Source organism: Leptosomus discolor, chromosome 1 (assembly GCF_034619465.1).
Source record: "Leptosomus discolor isolate bLepDis1 chromosome 1, bLepDis1.hap2, whole genome shotgun sequence".
In the NCBI taxonomy this organism is placed as follows: Eukaryota; Metazoa; Chordata; class Aves; order Leptosomiformes; family Leptosomidae; genus Leptosomus; species Leptosomus discolor.
In genome coordinates, this window is record NC_141391.1 from 155,033,323 (window position 1) to 155,049,581 (window position 16,259).

Genomic DNA, 16,259 nt, shown 5'->3' on the forward strand with positions numbered 1-16,259 from the left:
TGATCTTGCACGGAGAAGCAGGTCTAGAAAAAGCTTTTTTTATAGGAGGTAGAAAGACTCTTCAAATCCTACAGCACACCACTGAGGTAATCAGAGCCAGCAAGCAGCACCTGTGCACCGATGTCACCCACGGGCAGCAGCACTTGTGCTCCCAAAAAACGGCTTATTAAGGCTAGATTTCTTCATGCAATACTACAGTACAGGAACGCGTTCATTGCTGGTCGCCCATGCAGGCCACAAACTACAAAACGCAACAGTCAGTGTCGTCAGAGAGCAACAATCTCTCTCTGAATACCAGCGTTCTTGTCAGCGATCAGCAAACGGGGTGTCCCCATTAAGTCCCCAGTACAGCGGTCTCAAAAGCGCCAGGTCAGTCCTCACACTTCGTATCCTTGATAAAGTCACTCAGGATCGAACAGCCAAGGGCAAGCTCTCTCCAGCTGAGCGCTGACACAAAGCGGTTTGCACTGCTTCTGCCCAGACTACACCTCTCGTGGTGGAGCTGAGATGTCAGTCTCCTGTCTTATCAGCAAATCATCTTCCTACCACAACTTTACAGGCCTAGAGCAACTACCCCTGCAGAAACAGAGGTCTGGGTAGCTACAGTAGTAACTAAGATCATCCCAACGATAACACCGCACCATCCATCGCGGCAGCAGTCAGGGCACGAAAGGTACAGTACCCCGGCTGCAGGCCTCATCCACCCTTTGGCACTTTAGCAAAAGAACACAGCTGGCACCGTTAAAAGGCTTGTCACGTAGAGAGGGCCTGCTGGGAAAATCTCAGGAGCCCTGCACAACCAAGATAAGAGGGAGATTTTAATCTAATTTTATCACTTTAAACGGTATTACCTGGGCTTCTTGGCATGCAGCTCTTCGTAGCAGGTTATCGCTATTAGGCAAGACAGAAAAGAGAGTGGACATTAGGTTGTGTAAGTTTGAAACAATTGGCTCATTTTTAAAATGTAGGTACATATCCTTTTTGCACACACTTTGACAGCACTGAAATAGAAAAATACAGGTTCTTTGAGACCATTTAACATATTTTGAGGATGAAACATGCCCATTCAAGCACACATGCGTAATTTTTTCCTGCATGTGCACACAGACACCCTTTCTATAGCAAAAAAAAGCAGAAAACAAAGACCAGGATGCCAAGTGTGCTGAGATTACCTAAACTATGAGAGACTGTGTAACTGTGATTTATCTTTAAATTGCTACGTAACTGTATTCCAGATTTAAGGTGTGGGTTTCTTTCAATATTAATACTGCCTGTTATTTACATCAAAGGTACTTACCATTCTGGCCGTATAGGAGGGATTTAGAGTAGACTTAAGTGTAACTTCCATGGACTTACATCTTTGCCCATCAACTGTGAACTCCCCTCTCCATCAGTTTGTAAGCCAAACACATGTTAATGAAGCACCTACCACGCACCAAGGTCTGAGCACTGCCTAAAGCAGTAACTGGGAGAGGTGAAAATCACTCAACTCACCCAAGTGAAGTTTAAACACAAAGAAAATATGAGTATTAGATATGTCAGTGATGGTCATTTCGGAAATAAATTCCAGACTAATCCTTGTGTGTGTCATTGGTGACAGACAGCATTAGCAAGGTGGCAAGCAGGGTGTAGCTGGCAAGCAAACTGAAGACAGAGCTACTGAGGAACAAAATTCCATTCTTCCCTAAACCAAAAAATGCCCCGTTCGCCCTTGCAGACAAAACAGGGAGTCCTGGTCCTGTTCTGCAGTGCCCAAAGTCTCACCTGTCCTCTGGATACCAGACAGTTCTCCTCCTTGCTAAAACAAAAAAAAACCTCCTTCAGCTTGCCCTTGCCAATACCTGGCAAGACAGTATATTATTCTCTCAAAAATACGAAGGACAAACCCCCCCAGCAGCATAGGCAGCATACAAAAATAAATACATTACACCAATTAAAAGGTTTCAAGGCCAACCAGGAAACACAAATGACTAGGAAAGCAGCACACTCCTGCCACACAGTGTGGCTGATCAGGCCAAATCCTACAACGGAAATGGCATTAGAGAAGGTGATGCCTTGGTCAGACTCTGAACCCAAACATGAGTGTGATCTACCCAGTTCCATGAGTTTACTGTATTTATCTGCCACTGGAGGTATATAAGCTGCTCTTTTTGGCATCACCAAAAGATGCTGCAATGCCATAAAAGGAGAAGCAGGGTGACTTCAGGTGAGGTATAAAGTTAGGTTCTGAGAAAATAGTTCTACAGCAAAGAAGCCACAGATTTATTCCTGGTAATAAGAAAAAGACAAAGGAAGAATTCAAGCATGGAAAAGGAAAATACGTGAATTATACCTCACCAGGATAACAAGTAACTGGAATGTCTAAATAAGATTTCCTCAGAGGCATGCTTTTAACTGTCATGTTTGCCTCTTAAAACCAAAGGATTAAGTCATTTGTATTAAGCACCTGAAATATTACTTAGAGGAGTGACAGACTTGGTTTTGATTGCAGTAATATAATGAAAGTACACTCGTTAAAATAACAACCTCCGAAAAGGTTTGTGTTCCAAGCTAAACAACATTGTCACAGCTAATTCCAGTTCAAGCACAACAGGCTAAGCCCACGCTGCGCTGCTGAGGGCACAGGCCCTCATATAGGGACTTTTCCTCCCCTCTGTGACTATGTGTGGCCAAGGCAAACATAAAGCAATTGCAATTTCAATACATAGAGTTGAAATAGTATGGGATATCAAGAAAACTCCACTAGCAAATGACAGCTGGACAGTTGATGTATTTGAGAATCGCTGTCCTAACCTTATTAACAAATCTAATCAAATCTGTGTTATCTGTTTACTTCACATTGATGCTATTTTGTTCAGAAGTCAAGCTGTGTCACATCGGCAACCAGTATGTAATCCTGGTGCCTGCAACCCTATGCTGCGGTGTTAATCGCCTTTAAAATGGAGTCCAGCACAACTCTTCAAATGCAAGCAGCAGATACCATGCTCTCTGTCCCAACCTGCCAAGTCCCTCAAAACAGCTGTCAAGGATGCAAGTTTGATTCAGCTCAACAGCCTTAACCATAGAAATTAGGCTTGGCAGTTTAGATGTCAACATTTAAGCTTATTTTCTCCTGCACTGAAACACTTAGAGAAACAGAAAACGTCTACTCTGACACATATTTTGGTGTCAAAGGAAAGGTTTAGGTTCTGAGACCAGAAGAACCATTTACTGTCCAGTAATTTATAGGTGATATCTCACCTCTCCAGCAGCGCAGCACCCAGAATCCCATGCCATCCCAGCCTTACTCATAGCATTCCCACTGACTCAACCAAGACATGTATTTCAAAGTCATCTGAGTTTGGCTTAAAGATGTTCCAAGTTTGGCTTAAAGACACCAGGTAACAGGAAAATTTTTTATTTCTTTAAAATGTTAGGCCAGCACTTAACTATCTTCACACTTATGGAAAAAAAGCACAAGTGCACTCACAGGAGTCTGTCTGCGAGAACAGCAGTTCTCCTCCTGTATCATAGCTCTTGCCTTTACTCATCCCATACAGCTCACCTAAAGCACCACAAGTGGGTCTGGAAGTCCTCTGGGCCATACCAATTAATAAATATAGCTAGAAAAATGCTGAAAATAGCAAAAAGGTAACTTCTTAAAGTCTTCTGTCTTGGTACGTATTAGATTATCAAAATATGGCTGCATACCAGCTCCCAGAGAAGAATAATAATAAGACAATAATAAACATAAGATCTAGTTATTTTTTTGTATGTTATTAACCAATATTACTATGTCGCAACGAAGCCTTGTCAATGACGCTTGGAGAGGAGCGTGTGGAGGCTGAGGGGAAGTGCTGCACTGCCTTGAAGAACACACAAGAGATTTCTTCTGACTTTCACCATATCCACAGCAAACCAAAAATCGATTTTTACTTTATGTTTCCCCTAAGGGCTTATAGACACAACTCCGGCCTTAAAGCAAAACAGTCGTGCAGTATCACATCTGCTGGCCAGCCAGGGCTGCCTTCCTGCTGTGAGAACTAAGCATCAGACAGCTTACAGCTGGGCCAACTTGCTTAGGCAGTAAAAAAGCAGGAGGCAGAGAGGAACGAGCAGCGGCAGTGGGGTATGGAAGGAAGATGATGTCCTAAACTGAACCCACGGACAGAACTTTGTAACGCAAAGGTATCAGTCAATCCTGCAAGGCCGGCAGCTGCTGGAGCAGCGCAGGCTGCTGGGAGAACAGAGCAGGCTGACGCCAAAGCAAGGAACCAGCGCAGGAAGGAAAAAGAGCAACCGTCCAGAGCTCACTGCGCACCAGCCGTGCCAAGCTGCCAGAGCACCGGGCTGCAATAGCACGGCATCCGCACGACCCCCCTCAACAGGGGCTGTTCTGACTTGTCTGCACCGTCCCCGGCGCAGGACTGGCGGCCGCTGCTCCTGCCCTAAGCATTTTCAGCTAGAACAAGGAATTAACACTCCTGCATATTAGTGCATGGATCTACACAATTTAGTATGGATGCTCCTCCAGCTGAGACTGCATCCTCTGCCCCAGCGCCAGAAGAGGCCGGGGCTGACAGGACGGTTCCCAGGATGAAAGGTCAGCCAGGGCAGCAATGAACTCAACAAAGCGAGACAGCAAACTTGAACTGAAGAAGCTGTTTGAGGGCCACAGCTGCAGCAAGGGTCAGCCTTCGTCTCAGCGCCAATCAAAGCAACCCCCTTAAAAGTGACCATACTGCAAATGTCTAAAGAAGCTCAGGTGCAAGACCCTATTTCAACAAGGGTTTTATCAGCAATAAATCTAAGACTGTTATAGGTACATTCAGGCAAGAAGAAACCTAAAAACTCTCCTCCAGTTCAGTGTCTGCATCAAAACACAGAGTTTTGTGAGGAGAACCTTGACCAAAGCTGTGCCTATAGGATCACTCCTCAAGAGCTATAACAGAACTCCTAAAAGAGATTTTATCTTAGCAGAGAGCTTTTTGGCTGCTTCCAATACAGCAAGAGCTCAGCACCCTCTTTGCTGGATATTAGCATTTACTTCCAGCTTGGCTTTGAAAGGGCATGAAAGACAAATTTTGGTTTCTGTCAGCTTTACAAGACTCAGAATTTAACTGTTTTTTTGACAAAGTTTCGATGAAATAAAGTCAGCCACTCAGGAAGTAAATGCAGAAAGGTGACAAAGTGAGTTTGAGTTATCAGTTGGCAAACACACAGAGACTACCATTCAAATCATAGATAACAATAACACTCAGATTACTGGCAAGCAGTCAAAGGCCCAGATGCCTTGCCAGCATTTTCTACGGAGAAAGTCAATACTTTAACATAGTCCACAACATAATACAACTGAGTATCTGATGAGTCCACTGCCTCCGTACGATATCGAGGGTCCCCATCCTGGCAGCAAAGCGATGATCACTTACCCAGTGACACCAGTGTGACATTCTGGCCAAATCTGACAATCACTTAAGCTGATGCCCATCATGCCAGAGATTAAATTTCTGCTGACTTGACATAGCTGGTGACTCACTGCACCACCTGGACACATAAAGAACAGCAGCACCTCAATTCAGGAAAGGTGACCCAGGACATAAAGGTGAGAGGGGCTTCCAAACCTCGTGGAAATTTAAAAATAATCATATGGTATCTGTTGTGGTTTAACACCAGCCAGTAACGAAGCACCACGCAGCTGCTCGCTCACTCCTCTGCCCTCCCAGTGGGATGGGGAGGAGAATCGGGGGGAAAAAGAAAAGAAAAGCATAACTCCTGGGTTGAGATAACACCAGTTTACTAATTGAAATAAGATAAAATTAGAATAATAATGATAATAATAATAGAATATACAAAAGAGTAATGTGCAATGCAATTTCTCACCACCCACTGAGGCCCAGCCCATTCCCAGAAGAGAAAAATCCCAAAACCACAATCCTGGAAGAGAGAGAGAGCCCCAGCTTCCCGGCCCACCCTCGTCTATACACTGAGCATGATGTTGTATGATATGGAATATTCCGTTGGCCAATTTGGGTCGTTGCTCTGGCTTTGCTCCCTCCCAGCTTCTGGGGCACCTGCTCACTAGCAAGACACGGGAAGCTGAAAAGTCCTTGATTTCCTAGCAACAACTAAAACCATCAGTATATTACCAGTATCCTTCTCATACCAAATCCCATACTGAATCCAAACCACAGCACTATTCTAGCTACTAAGAATTAAAAATCAGCTCTATCCCAGCCGAAACCAGGCCAGTATCTTTATCTGCAATCAACCTCACCTGTATACATTAAACAGAGGCACACTGCTGTGTACAAGCAGGTATCTGCACAATCTGCATACCTTCTCAGCTCTGATCTAGTACATTAAATTCAGTGTCCCTCACACCTGTAGAATGATATGCTATAGATTAAAATTATGCTAATGCATAAATTCATGCAACCCAGAGAAATTAAAGGGAGACAATCTCACATGTGACAACTGAGTTATCTTCTTACTTCTCCAAGAGTATTTGCTATCCTAAATGCAAGACAATGGATTTTAAAAACATATTCTTTTATGGGAAAGGGATTTTAAGACTCATTAAGGTTTTGTAAGAATAGCAATAGGGTTTTAGTTAACAGTAGTTCAACCAGACAAGATGCCTATCATTTTACACATGACCAATTTCTCTTTTGCAGAGGCACCTTCTGCTACGTTACATACTTGGAAGGGCTGAATCACAAATGGGGGAGAGGGAATCAGCACACGGTTTCCTCTTTACTCCTCCCGTTCATCCAAAAAACCCTTACTTTTAAATCAGTCAGTATTTAAACAAACACCCCCAAAGATGAAAGGCTAACACACTGATCCAGAAACTAAATGCTGCATGAAGAAAGTATCATACAAGACTGGGCCAAGAAGCTCCTTGACCTTTACAGTTATCGTCATCCACAACCTTTAGACTAACACAGCGATAAACCATTACGCTCCAGCGCCCCTCTTTCCTCTACAGTTTATGAAGCACAAGGGTGTCCACATCAGACCCCACAGCACAGACTGCAGGGTGCAGAAGGGGCCACCTGGATCCATTTCCAGGCAGGGAAGAGGCATGGGGAACAAGTCTGGAAAAGGTAACATTCTTCTTGTCCACACTTGTCTACGTAGCGTCCTCCAAAGTCTTAAGGAAGCACTCCAAAGCTCTTCTGTCCCTCTGGGCACGTAGAGACTGACTATAGAAGAGCTGCCATTTATTTGAAGGACAGATTGTTATTTAAAATAGCTCCACTTAACGCAGGAATCACAGCCTCTGCATCCAAAAGAAGACTGAACCTTGAGAAGTCAAAAAAGCAAATGGTCTTCTCCTTGCAAGAGAAATATCTTAGAAAATCCACAAGGATGGAAAAGGCAAGCAAAGGGATGCAAGATGGGAAACAAAAATTTTCTTCAGCTGAAAATAAATGAGCAACATCTCAGACAGCTAATTCCAAGGAGTCAGAGGCTAATCTGAACTGATGCTGTGCTAAAGCAAACCCCTTCGTCAGGACTCCGGTGATGCCAGAAACCGAAGCACAAGACTTCACTAAGCTTTTAATCTGTTCTAAAAGGGCAAATATAAGTCTAGTCAAGTACGCCTCATGCATAGTCATTTCACCTCTGGTGTCGACAACAGCAAGCCTCGTGGCCAACATCGCCCATACGTAGTTCCCTCATTCACCTCTTCAAGTGTTGCCTGCAGCAGTTTGTGCATGGAGCGAAAGGCACCTCTCATGCTCCCCAGTGCAACTGGTACATAAACAAAGAAACTGGGAAAAGGGAATGTACAAAAAAACCACCCCACCAAAAGCCAGTACCACATCTGGAGGCAAAAGAAGCTGCAGAGAGGGATCTTGGCCTATTCCGTGCTGTCGGGCAGCCACAAGGTCTTTTCACTGTGCACAGAGTACCACAACAGGGCTGCTGAGACCACCTGTGAATTTTTACGCTCTTGCCATCAGGTTCTTCCGTCACTCCTCGTTTTTCTATTCCCTGGCTAAAACAATCATTCCTCCACAGAGTAATGGCTAAACAGTCGACACTTTTTCCAAACAGTATTTAGATCTCCGAAAGCAGTACTTTACAGTTGTCCTTCAGCCTACATCAAAGCCACACAGAGCTGTTTGTCATCGCAGGACTTCCTACCTTGCATTTCCAACGTCTTGTAAGGAAATGTTGTATTTTCCCTTGCAGACTGAAGGGCAGATTGAAGAATGGGATGTGTAAACATTTTTTTTTTCCTCCCACTACATCATCTGGGTTAAAGCACCATGCCTACACTTGGTGCAAATAATCTCTGACCACTGACATTTAGATACCAAAAGTTCTCTTTTTATTTGTTTGCCTTTCATATTTTCCTTCTTATTCACTGCCATACCACCTATGGCACGCTTCATGTTCTCTGTGGTCATAACGTGTTTTCAGTTACTGCACAGGAAGTCAGTACAGCTGAAACCAACAGTACACAGGCACATGAATTCCCAGAAACAACAGACATAAAGGGGTGACTGGTTGCGTCTGACGCTGCTCCTAGGCCTCCTCAGGTGCCCACTCTCCATATGCGCAAGACTTTTTCTTAATTCTCTATTTCAGTAGCTGTCTATAGCACCCAGGCCTGACATGCACTCTGCTGTCATTAGTATCTGTGGCAACAGAAGAGCAGGAAAGAGGCCACTTACGTAAGCAGGGTACCTGAGAAGGTCACAGGCTGCTCTGCCCCACCAGCCAGTCCCTCATACGAATGCCACCAAGCAATTTCTTCCTCCCCATTTCGTACATTAAGTTTACTCTTTTGGCTAAGAGGTATCTAGGATGATAGAACTTCAAATAATTACTCATTTACATTTCGCTGTTTTACCTGAATTCAAAGTTCAAGTCATCACAGGGAAAAGTGGAATGCTAGCTCAAGGATCCACTGTCATTACACAAAGACATCAAAAAAACCTCAACCTGTTTAGCACAAATACTTCTGCTTACAACAAAGCAGTATACTATGTACTTCTTTTCTGTCTGTTGGTCCATGTAGGCACACATGTGAAGCTGTGACCTTGTTACCACCACTTTCACACAGCTATTCTCATCTTACCATAGCTTGCCTACAATCAGCAATTACAAGTAGAAAAGGATGGAGGGAGAGATTTTTTGATGTTTGCCCTGCAGTCAGCTGAGCCTCAGTGCTTCAGGTAAGAAGCAACTAAGGCAGATGTACCATTCAAAACAAAGACTGATTTAATGCAAAAGTCCCTAGGCAAAAGGAAATAAAGAAGCAAAGTATAACAAGCAACATAAACAGATTGATTTTCCAAAGTTTTCCACCGAGGCTTTGGCAGCATTTTAATGTAAGCAGAAAAGAACACTGCTAAAATCATGACTTAACAATTAAAAAGACGGTAAGACAGTGACAGAACAAGCAGCAGAACCAAAAGTAACAATTTTTAAAAATAAGTTGGCTATGCTTGCATTTTAGCCAAGTGTATTAACCGTAATCTTAAAGGACAGGGATTAAAATATAAGCCTAGCTATTTAAAAATTGTGAACGAGGATTTTGCTTCCTGTAAAGAACATCTACCCCACAGACAGGCAGTAAAAATGACATCCCACTAGGTACAACTTGGGTTAGCAGTACTGCTGCTGCAGCGGTTGATGGGCTCCTTCCAGCTCAGTGGGCGACCACAGCGACGCGGGCGCACCAGGGAGGCACAGTGCACGGCTGCGGCTGGTACCGTGCTTCAAGAACGGCACGAGCGCTCACACGACACAAATCTGGCACCTTTCATGAGGCTGTGGCACCATTAGAAGAAAAAAAAAGGAGGTGGGAAAACCCACCGTCACACGACCACCGGCGGTGATGGCTGCCCTCTTCCCAGTACCAGTGGCACCATTTGCAGGCACAGGCCTTCTGGTTTCATTCATCCTTATAAAACTAGTTAAAAGCAAGCTGATGACACGCACTTGGCATTTTTTTAAGTTAGAAGACAAAAACCTTTCTCCTCTCCAACAGGCCCCAAGACGATTCAAGCCACCCTGACAACACCTTTGTTTAAAACTACCGGCTGAACTAGCCCCGAATTCACAACAAGGCCAAGGCGGGAAGTCGCAAAAAGGCACCGAGCCTCCCCAAGCTGATGGCTGCTGGAAGGGGAGGGAGAGCCATCCCCCCAGGCGCCGGAGCCCTCCGAGGGCAGACCCCCATTTTCACAGCGGCGAAGGGAGGCCGCCTGAGGCAGAGGGCCGGCAGCCCGGGCACCCGCGGCCGAAGGCGGCAGCCGTGCCCCGGCATGGCTTGTGAGAGCCGACCGGCACACGGCCGGGGCGGCGGCCCCGCTCTCCCGCCCCCGCGGCGCGGCCCGGCCCGCCCCCAGCCGGCAGTTACCAGTGCTTCCCGTAGAGCCAGTTCCCGCCCCAGCTCAGCAGGCAGACCCCGAACGTGGTCTTCTTCCAGTGATTCCTCAGGGTCCTCAGCACTTTCATCGGCCCCGCCATGCCGCCCCCGCCGCTGGGGCAAACCCGCCGCCGCCGCCCCTCAGGATGGGCCGGCGGGAACCGATGCGCCGCCGCTCCTGCCGCCCGGCCCGGCTCGGCTGGAAACGGCTCCCCCGGCACCGGCGTTCCGCGCAGCGACGCCCTGCCGGCCCCGCGGGGAGGCCCGGCGGTGCCCGCGGGGCCCCGGCCCCCGGCTCGGCCGCAGCCCGCTCCCGGCCCTCGCCGTGCCGGTGCTGGTCACCCTTGCCCCCGCGCAGCGAGGGCGGGCTGAGGAGATCTCACACCCCCTCGGTGTTACTGTGCCCCTGCCTCGGGCCTTGCCTGGCCCCGGATGCAGCCCTGGCACCCTACCTCAATTTAACACATAAAAAATAAAAAGTCCCAAGGAGAAGTGTTTTCGCACCTGCCTGTGTCCCGGCAGCCTCCTCCAGACGGCAAGGTGACCCGCAGCCATGGGCACTTGCCAACAAGCCCCGGCCACCACAAGAAGCAAGGGGAGCAGGAGGCTTTCGGCATAGCAGAGGACAAAAGTGAATAGATGACAGAAATACCCAAGGTGCTCCCCCTAAAAAAAAAAACAGAAAATATTTGTGAATGTTCATCTAAAAGAAAAGTTGCCTGCCCATGCACCAAGAGAAGTGTCTCCAGCCATACACAGAAGACAGACCAGATGCCGTGCAGCTGTGAACAGCACAAAACATCTTACCAGGGACCAAGTGGAAAGACCTGACCTCATGATGGGAAAAGCTTTGAGACAATCCAGTGGTGGTGGCCCTTTCTAGCATTAACTAGCCATGGCTTCCCATGACACCTGAAAGATGGTGAACAGCCTCAGAGATTACACAAAAGTGCCAAGTGGAGGCATGTGTGGCTAATATTCAAAGAGACCCTGTCCTATGAGAAAGGAATAGAAATCATAGAATCATAGAATGGTTTGTGTTGGAAGGGACCTCAAAGACCATCTAGTTCCAACCCCCCTGCCATGGGCAGGGACACCTTCCACTAGACCAGGTTGCTCAAAGCCCCATCCAACCTGGCCTTGGACACTGCCAGGGAGGGGGCAGCCACAGTTTCTCTGGGCAACCTGTGCCAGTGGCTCACCACCCCCACAGTAAAGAATTTCTTCCTCATATCTAATTTAAATTTGCCCTCTTTCAGTTTGCAACCATTACCCCTCATCCCATCACTACCCTCCCTGATCAAGAGTCCCTCCCCACCTCCCCTGCCGGCCCTCTTTAAATACTGGAAGGCCACTGAAAGGTCTCCTCAGAGCCTTCTGTTCTCCAGGCTGAACAACCCCAGCTCTCTCAGCCTGTCCTCACAGGGGAGGTACTCCAGCCCCATGATCATCTTTGTGGCCTTCTTCTGGTCCTGCTCAAGCAGCTCCATGTCTGTCTTGTGCTGGGGGCCCCAGAGCTGGACGCAGCACTGCAGGTGGGGTCTCACCAGAGTGGAGCAGAGGGGCAGAATCACCTCCCTTGACCTGCTGGCCGCGCTTCTCTTGATGCAGCCCAGGATGTGACTGGCTTTCTGGGCTGCGAGCGCACGTTGCCGGCTCATGTTCAGCTTTTCATCCACCAGCCCCCCCAAGTCCTTCTCCCCAGGGCTGCTCTCAATCTACTCACTGCCCAGCCTGTCTCTGTGCTTGGTGTTGCCCCAACCCAGGTGCAGGACTTTGCACTTGGCCTTGTTGAACTTCATGAGGTTTGCACAATGGCAGACAATTCAAAATGAACTGTTGGCTAGATAAGTGGTGTGAGGGAGCGATGCTGATTTTGTAGACTCCTGCCCCTCTCTTGACAGGGACCCAGGCTTGCAGACTGAGGACACAAGGATGCAGCCTGGCAGGGATCAGCAGGTCAGGATAATGAACATAATGCTGGACAGAATTTTTTTTTTCAGAATGTTTTTTCCCTCTTGCAAAACACCATTTTCAGCAAAATCTGAACATTTACAAGAACGTCAAAGTCAATAAAATGGCTTGTGTGTAATCTGCTTAATGATATCTGGATGGAACGTGAGCAGTAACATAAGGGGGCTGCCTGAAGCCAAATTTGGGACTCTGGATATGCAAAAGTCTGTTCTGCAAGACTCAAGTTGATGCAGAAGACGGTCCAGAAGACACTCTGCTGTTAGTGATAAGGAAAGCAGATTAAATCCTATGGATTAGTTTCCCTACTCTCTTTTGGGTTTTGTTTTCCCTTCGTTTTGTAAAGAAGATTTGGGATTTGTTTTTCGAAGAAAAACATTAAATTATCAGCTCCTAATGAACATTTCAGGCACACCCTCATCCAGTAGCCACTGCTTTCCACTTAAATATTCCAGGTTCATCTGTCCAGTGCATCTCAGTGTTCTGAGTACATGCACTTGATGCACTGCTGAATGTTCCAGGTAGTGTGGAGTGATAAAATGTCCTACTTTTTTTTTTTTGGTGTTGTCCTATTTTTTGTGAGGATTCAGGTGGTGTGGCCAACTGCTAACAGCAATCATAGTGCCAGATATTAGTACTCTCATCCCGCTTTCCTTGGCTTATGAAAAGATTGTGTCTTGATAAATACTTTTCAAATTCATAATTCTCATGAGGTGCCACAAATAATTTATAAGCATCTGTAACCTCCTATTTCACAACCAAGCCTACTGAGTACAGTTGTGTTTATTAACGATGCTTCCAAAACAAGCTTGAATTTTTAAAATAAATCCTTTTTAGTATGCCAATACGTGTTCGGAGCAGTCAGAAAAATGCTTAAATGTATGAAAGACCTGAATATCTCTAAGATGGTTGAATGGACGTTTTCCTGAGTTCAGATGCTTGAAAACACATCAGTTTGTATAAATGAGGAATTTTAGCTCAAATACTAGCTAGCCCCCCGCCCCCAGCAGAGGGACTTGACCCTGCTCTGAGCAGAGTGGCTGGACTGGATGAGGTCCTGTCCCACCTCCACTGTTCTGGGATTGTGTGATGTTATCTGAGAATTTGGGCTGGTGATTTTAAGATGGGGCTTTTCAAAGAGAACGGCCCTTAGAAGAAAGAAACACTGCAGACAACAGCGACAGATTGTGCATTTGTCTCATTACTTGGCTTTACTTAGGATGCAGCGTCCATTCCGAAATCCCTCCTGGCAAACACGTGTGTCCTAGTTTTTGGCTGTGGCCGTCTGATCACCCTCAAGGTAGATCGCACCTGCCATGCTGCTGCATGTACCAGTTAATTCTCTTTTAGCTCTCCTAGATTTCTGCATGTCAAATCAATAGAAGTAGGTATTAGAGTATGTGCAACGGAAAATGAGAGGATAAAGAGTTGATCTTGAACATTCTCTAGATGATATACTGTAGTCATTTTTTAGGCCAAGTAAAATGGCTGCTACCTTTTTCAGAAAACTCCTCAGAGGAGGCTGGAATATGTGTTTTGTTTTCTCATGACTGATAGATGGTTTGTGTAAAAAAAAAAAAAAAGAGTCATTTCAAAAGCTGCTCTGCAACTCTTATGCTTGACTGGGGATGTGTCACCTAAAATTATCGCACAAGTTGGTTGTGAAGACAGGTGAGTGCCTCATCCCGGTTACTCATGTCTGACCCATTTCTGAAGAGCAATTTTTTTTTATCATCCTGTCTCTACCATCAGTGCCAAGCCTGTTAGCAGAGGAAGCCTCAGATACAGGACCATGTTTCAGGGGCGTATTTGTGTAATGACAGGAAAGACACGTGCTCAACCATGCCACTTCCCTTCTTAGTCAGAGAATATGGGTGAAACAGTCGAGAGATTTTTCTTTACTACCTGGTGATGCCCTACAATTAAGGAGAGAGAATGATTTAGTCTTCTTTTCTGTCCAGCACAATCTGTCCTCAATTCCTCACCTCAGCTAACTCACCTCAGTTGCTTTTTTTCTCTTGTGGTCTTTTCTCTGGGAATGGGATTGAACATACGTAATCGTTTTACTGAAGTCACTGGTTTCAGCACTTGGTATGTAGTTTTGAGTGGGACCTTCGAAATCAGGAACGGAAGCCCTGCTCACAGCCACCACTTAGGACCAATGGGGCTCTATTCATATTCATGGTCTGGAAGCTAATTCTAGCCATGTGGTCTGTAGGTAATCCTCATATGGCTGAACTGGACGACCCCATCCTACATCTCTAGAACGTTCTGTACCAGAACTGGACAAGGGCAGAGGAAAGGTTTTGCAGGATGGCAACATGAAGGGTACGTGCCTGTGTGTGCATAAAAGAAAGGGACATCCCCACTCCAGTGTAGTTGTTCTGTCGTCCTTACAGCAACAGCAAATTGAGACCCTCCTCTGCCTGCTGGTTGTTCTGGCATTCCTGACTCAGCTGAGGATGGGCTGAGGGTGTCAAGGAGCAGCGCTGTCAGACACATCTCCTGCTGTTGTGGTGATCGTATGTCTTCAGGTGCTGCCTTACAAGTAAAGTGCAAATAGCCGCTCGTATTTTGCAGGGAGACCACATTTATTTCTCTGTAGGAGCTGCGTGTTTGCCACACCAGTGCAAGTCCGTGTTCCTGCCAGACCGAGGCAGTGTTGTTTCTGGTTGTAGTCTGCCCGCCCCCCCCCCCCCCCCCCCCTTTTTACACATGATTGATATCAATGTGGCCAGAGTGACAGGGGACAGCATCTTCCCACAGCCTTCCAGTGTTTGTGGAGCTGATGAGAAAAGCCCCAGACTCTAAATCTCTCTATGCCTCTGGCCCAGTGAGGGAGGTTATAATTTGCTTTGCTTTAATTCCACAACACATGAACACCAAACATGGTTTAAGGTGGGGAAGAGCCCTTTTCCTTGGTGGATGGGAGCAGGATGGACTGAGTGTCTCTCCAGAATCAGGCTCTGGGATGTGAGCTCCAGCTTGCATGCGCATCCACCTGCAGCTTTTCTCTCGACACAAGTCGTGGGCACGGGGTGGGCTGCAGAGAGAGCTCTTTCTCTCCCTGTCCTGTGCTGGCTGAAATCTCTGGTGGGCTTCCCAGTCAGCATTTCTCTGCTTCTGTTCTCCAGGTTTTGAGTCCAAGGCCTGAAGTTGTTCTTCCACCCCGTGTCCCAGGTCCCTCTCTGTTCCACCGTCCTGGCCACCGTCCTGTGTGAGAAAAGGGAGTGCTGCAGCCACTGAAGCTAATCAGAGAAAGTTCCTGCCTGTGAGAGCAGGGAAAGTTCATGATGGATTCTCTTGCCCTCATTCCAGCTCTGCCTGGAGGTGTGAGTCCCCGGGGTAGTCATGTCTGCAGTCAGTGCCTGCTCCACTGGCTTGGAGAAAGATCTGAATCACACTGGCAGGGTTTTTAGTTGGGTAACTCAGAGAAACACTGCATGAGAATAGTCTCTCCCCTTCCTTCCCCTCCACGCTCTTCCTTGGCTCTTCTGTAAGCAGAACACGACAGGAGCTTCACTCTCCCTAGAAGGAAATTCAGGAGCGTGCCTAGCATATTTCTACAGTAAACCCCACCACCTTTACGCCCTGTCCCCCTCTTCCCACAACGGAACTATTACACAGAAATATTCCCTGATTCTCAGAGTTTATTAACCTTTTTTCCAAGGCAATGAACAGAGACATTCACAGCTTTTGAACAGCAGCAGAAACCCATTAAATTGCTCTGTGGCAATCTTGTCGGGAACTTGTTCCTTTAGCAGAGACATGTTTCAGATGACTCTGCACTCACTCCCAACCTATTTGGATTCAGTAAATGCAGGTGCCACTGAGGCATTAAGGTGAGCAGCGCTGGACCCTGAGCTTTAAATGTAGAAGGGCGACAGACAAAAAATTTCTCTAAGCTTGTGGTCTCAGA

The 16,259-nt window shown here is 46.7% G+C and overlaps 1 protein-coding gene across 1 annotated transcript in view; it reads right to left on the reverse strand.

Moving 5' to 3' along the window:
• The window catches only part of AGK (acylglycerol kinase), a 36,725-nt gene extending 26,255 nt beyond the window's left edge, over positions 1-10,470 (reverse strand). Inside the window, exons 1-2 of the mRNA XM_086467862.1 lie at positions 10,361-10,470; positions 852-891 (exon numbers count right to left, since the gene is read on the reverse strand). Coding sequence (XP_086323988.1) covers positions 852-891; positions 10,361-10,470 — 150 coding nt within the window. The remainder of the gene's footprint in view (positions 1-851; positions 892-10,360) is intronic.
• Positions 10,471-16,259: the final 5,789 nt, after the last annotated feature.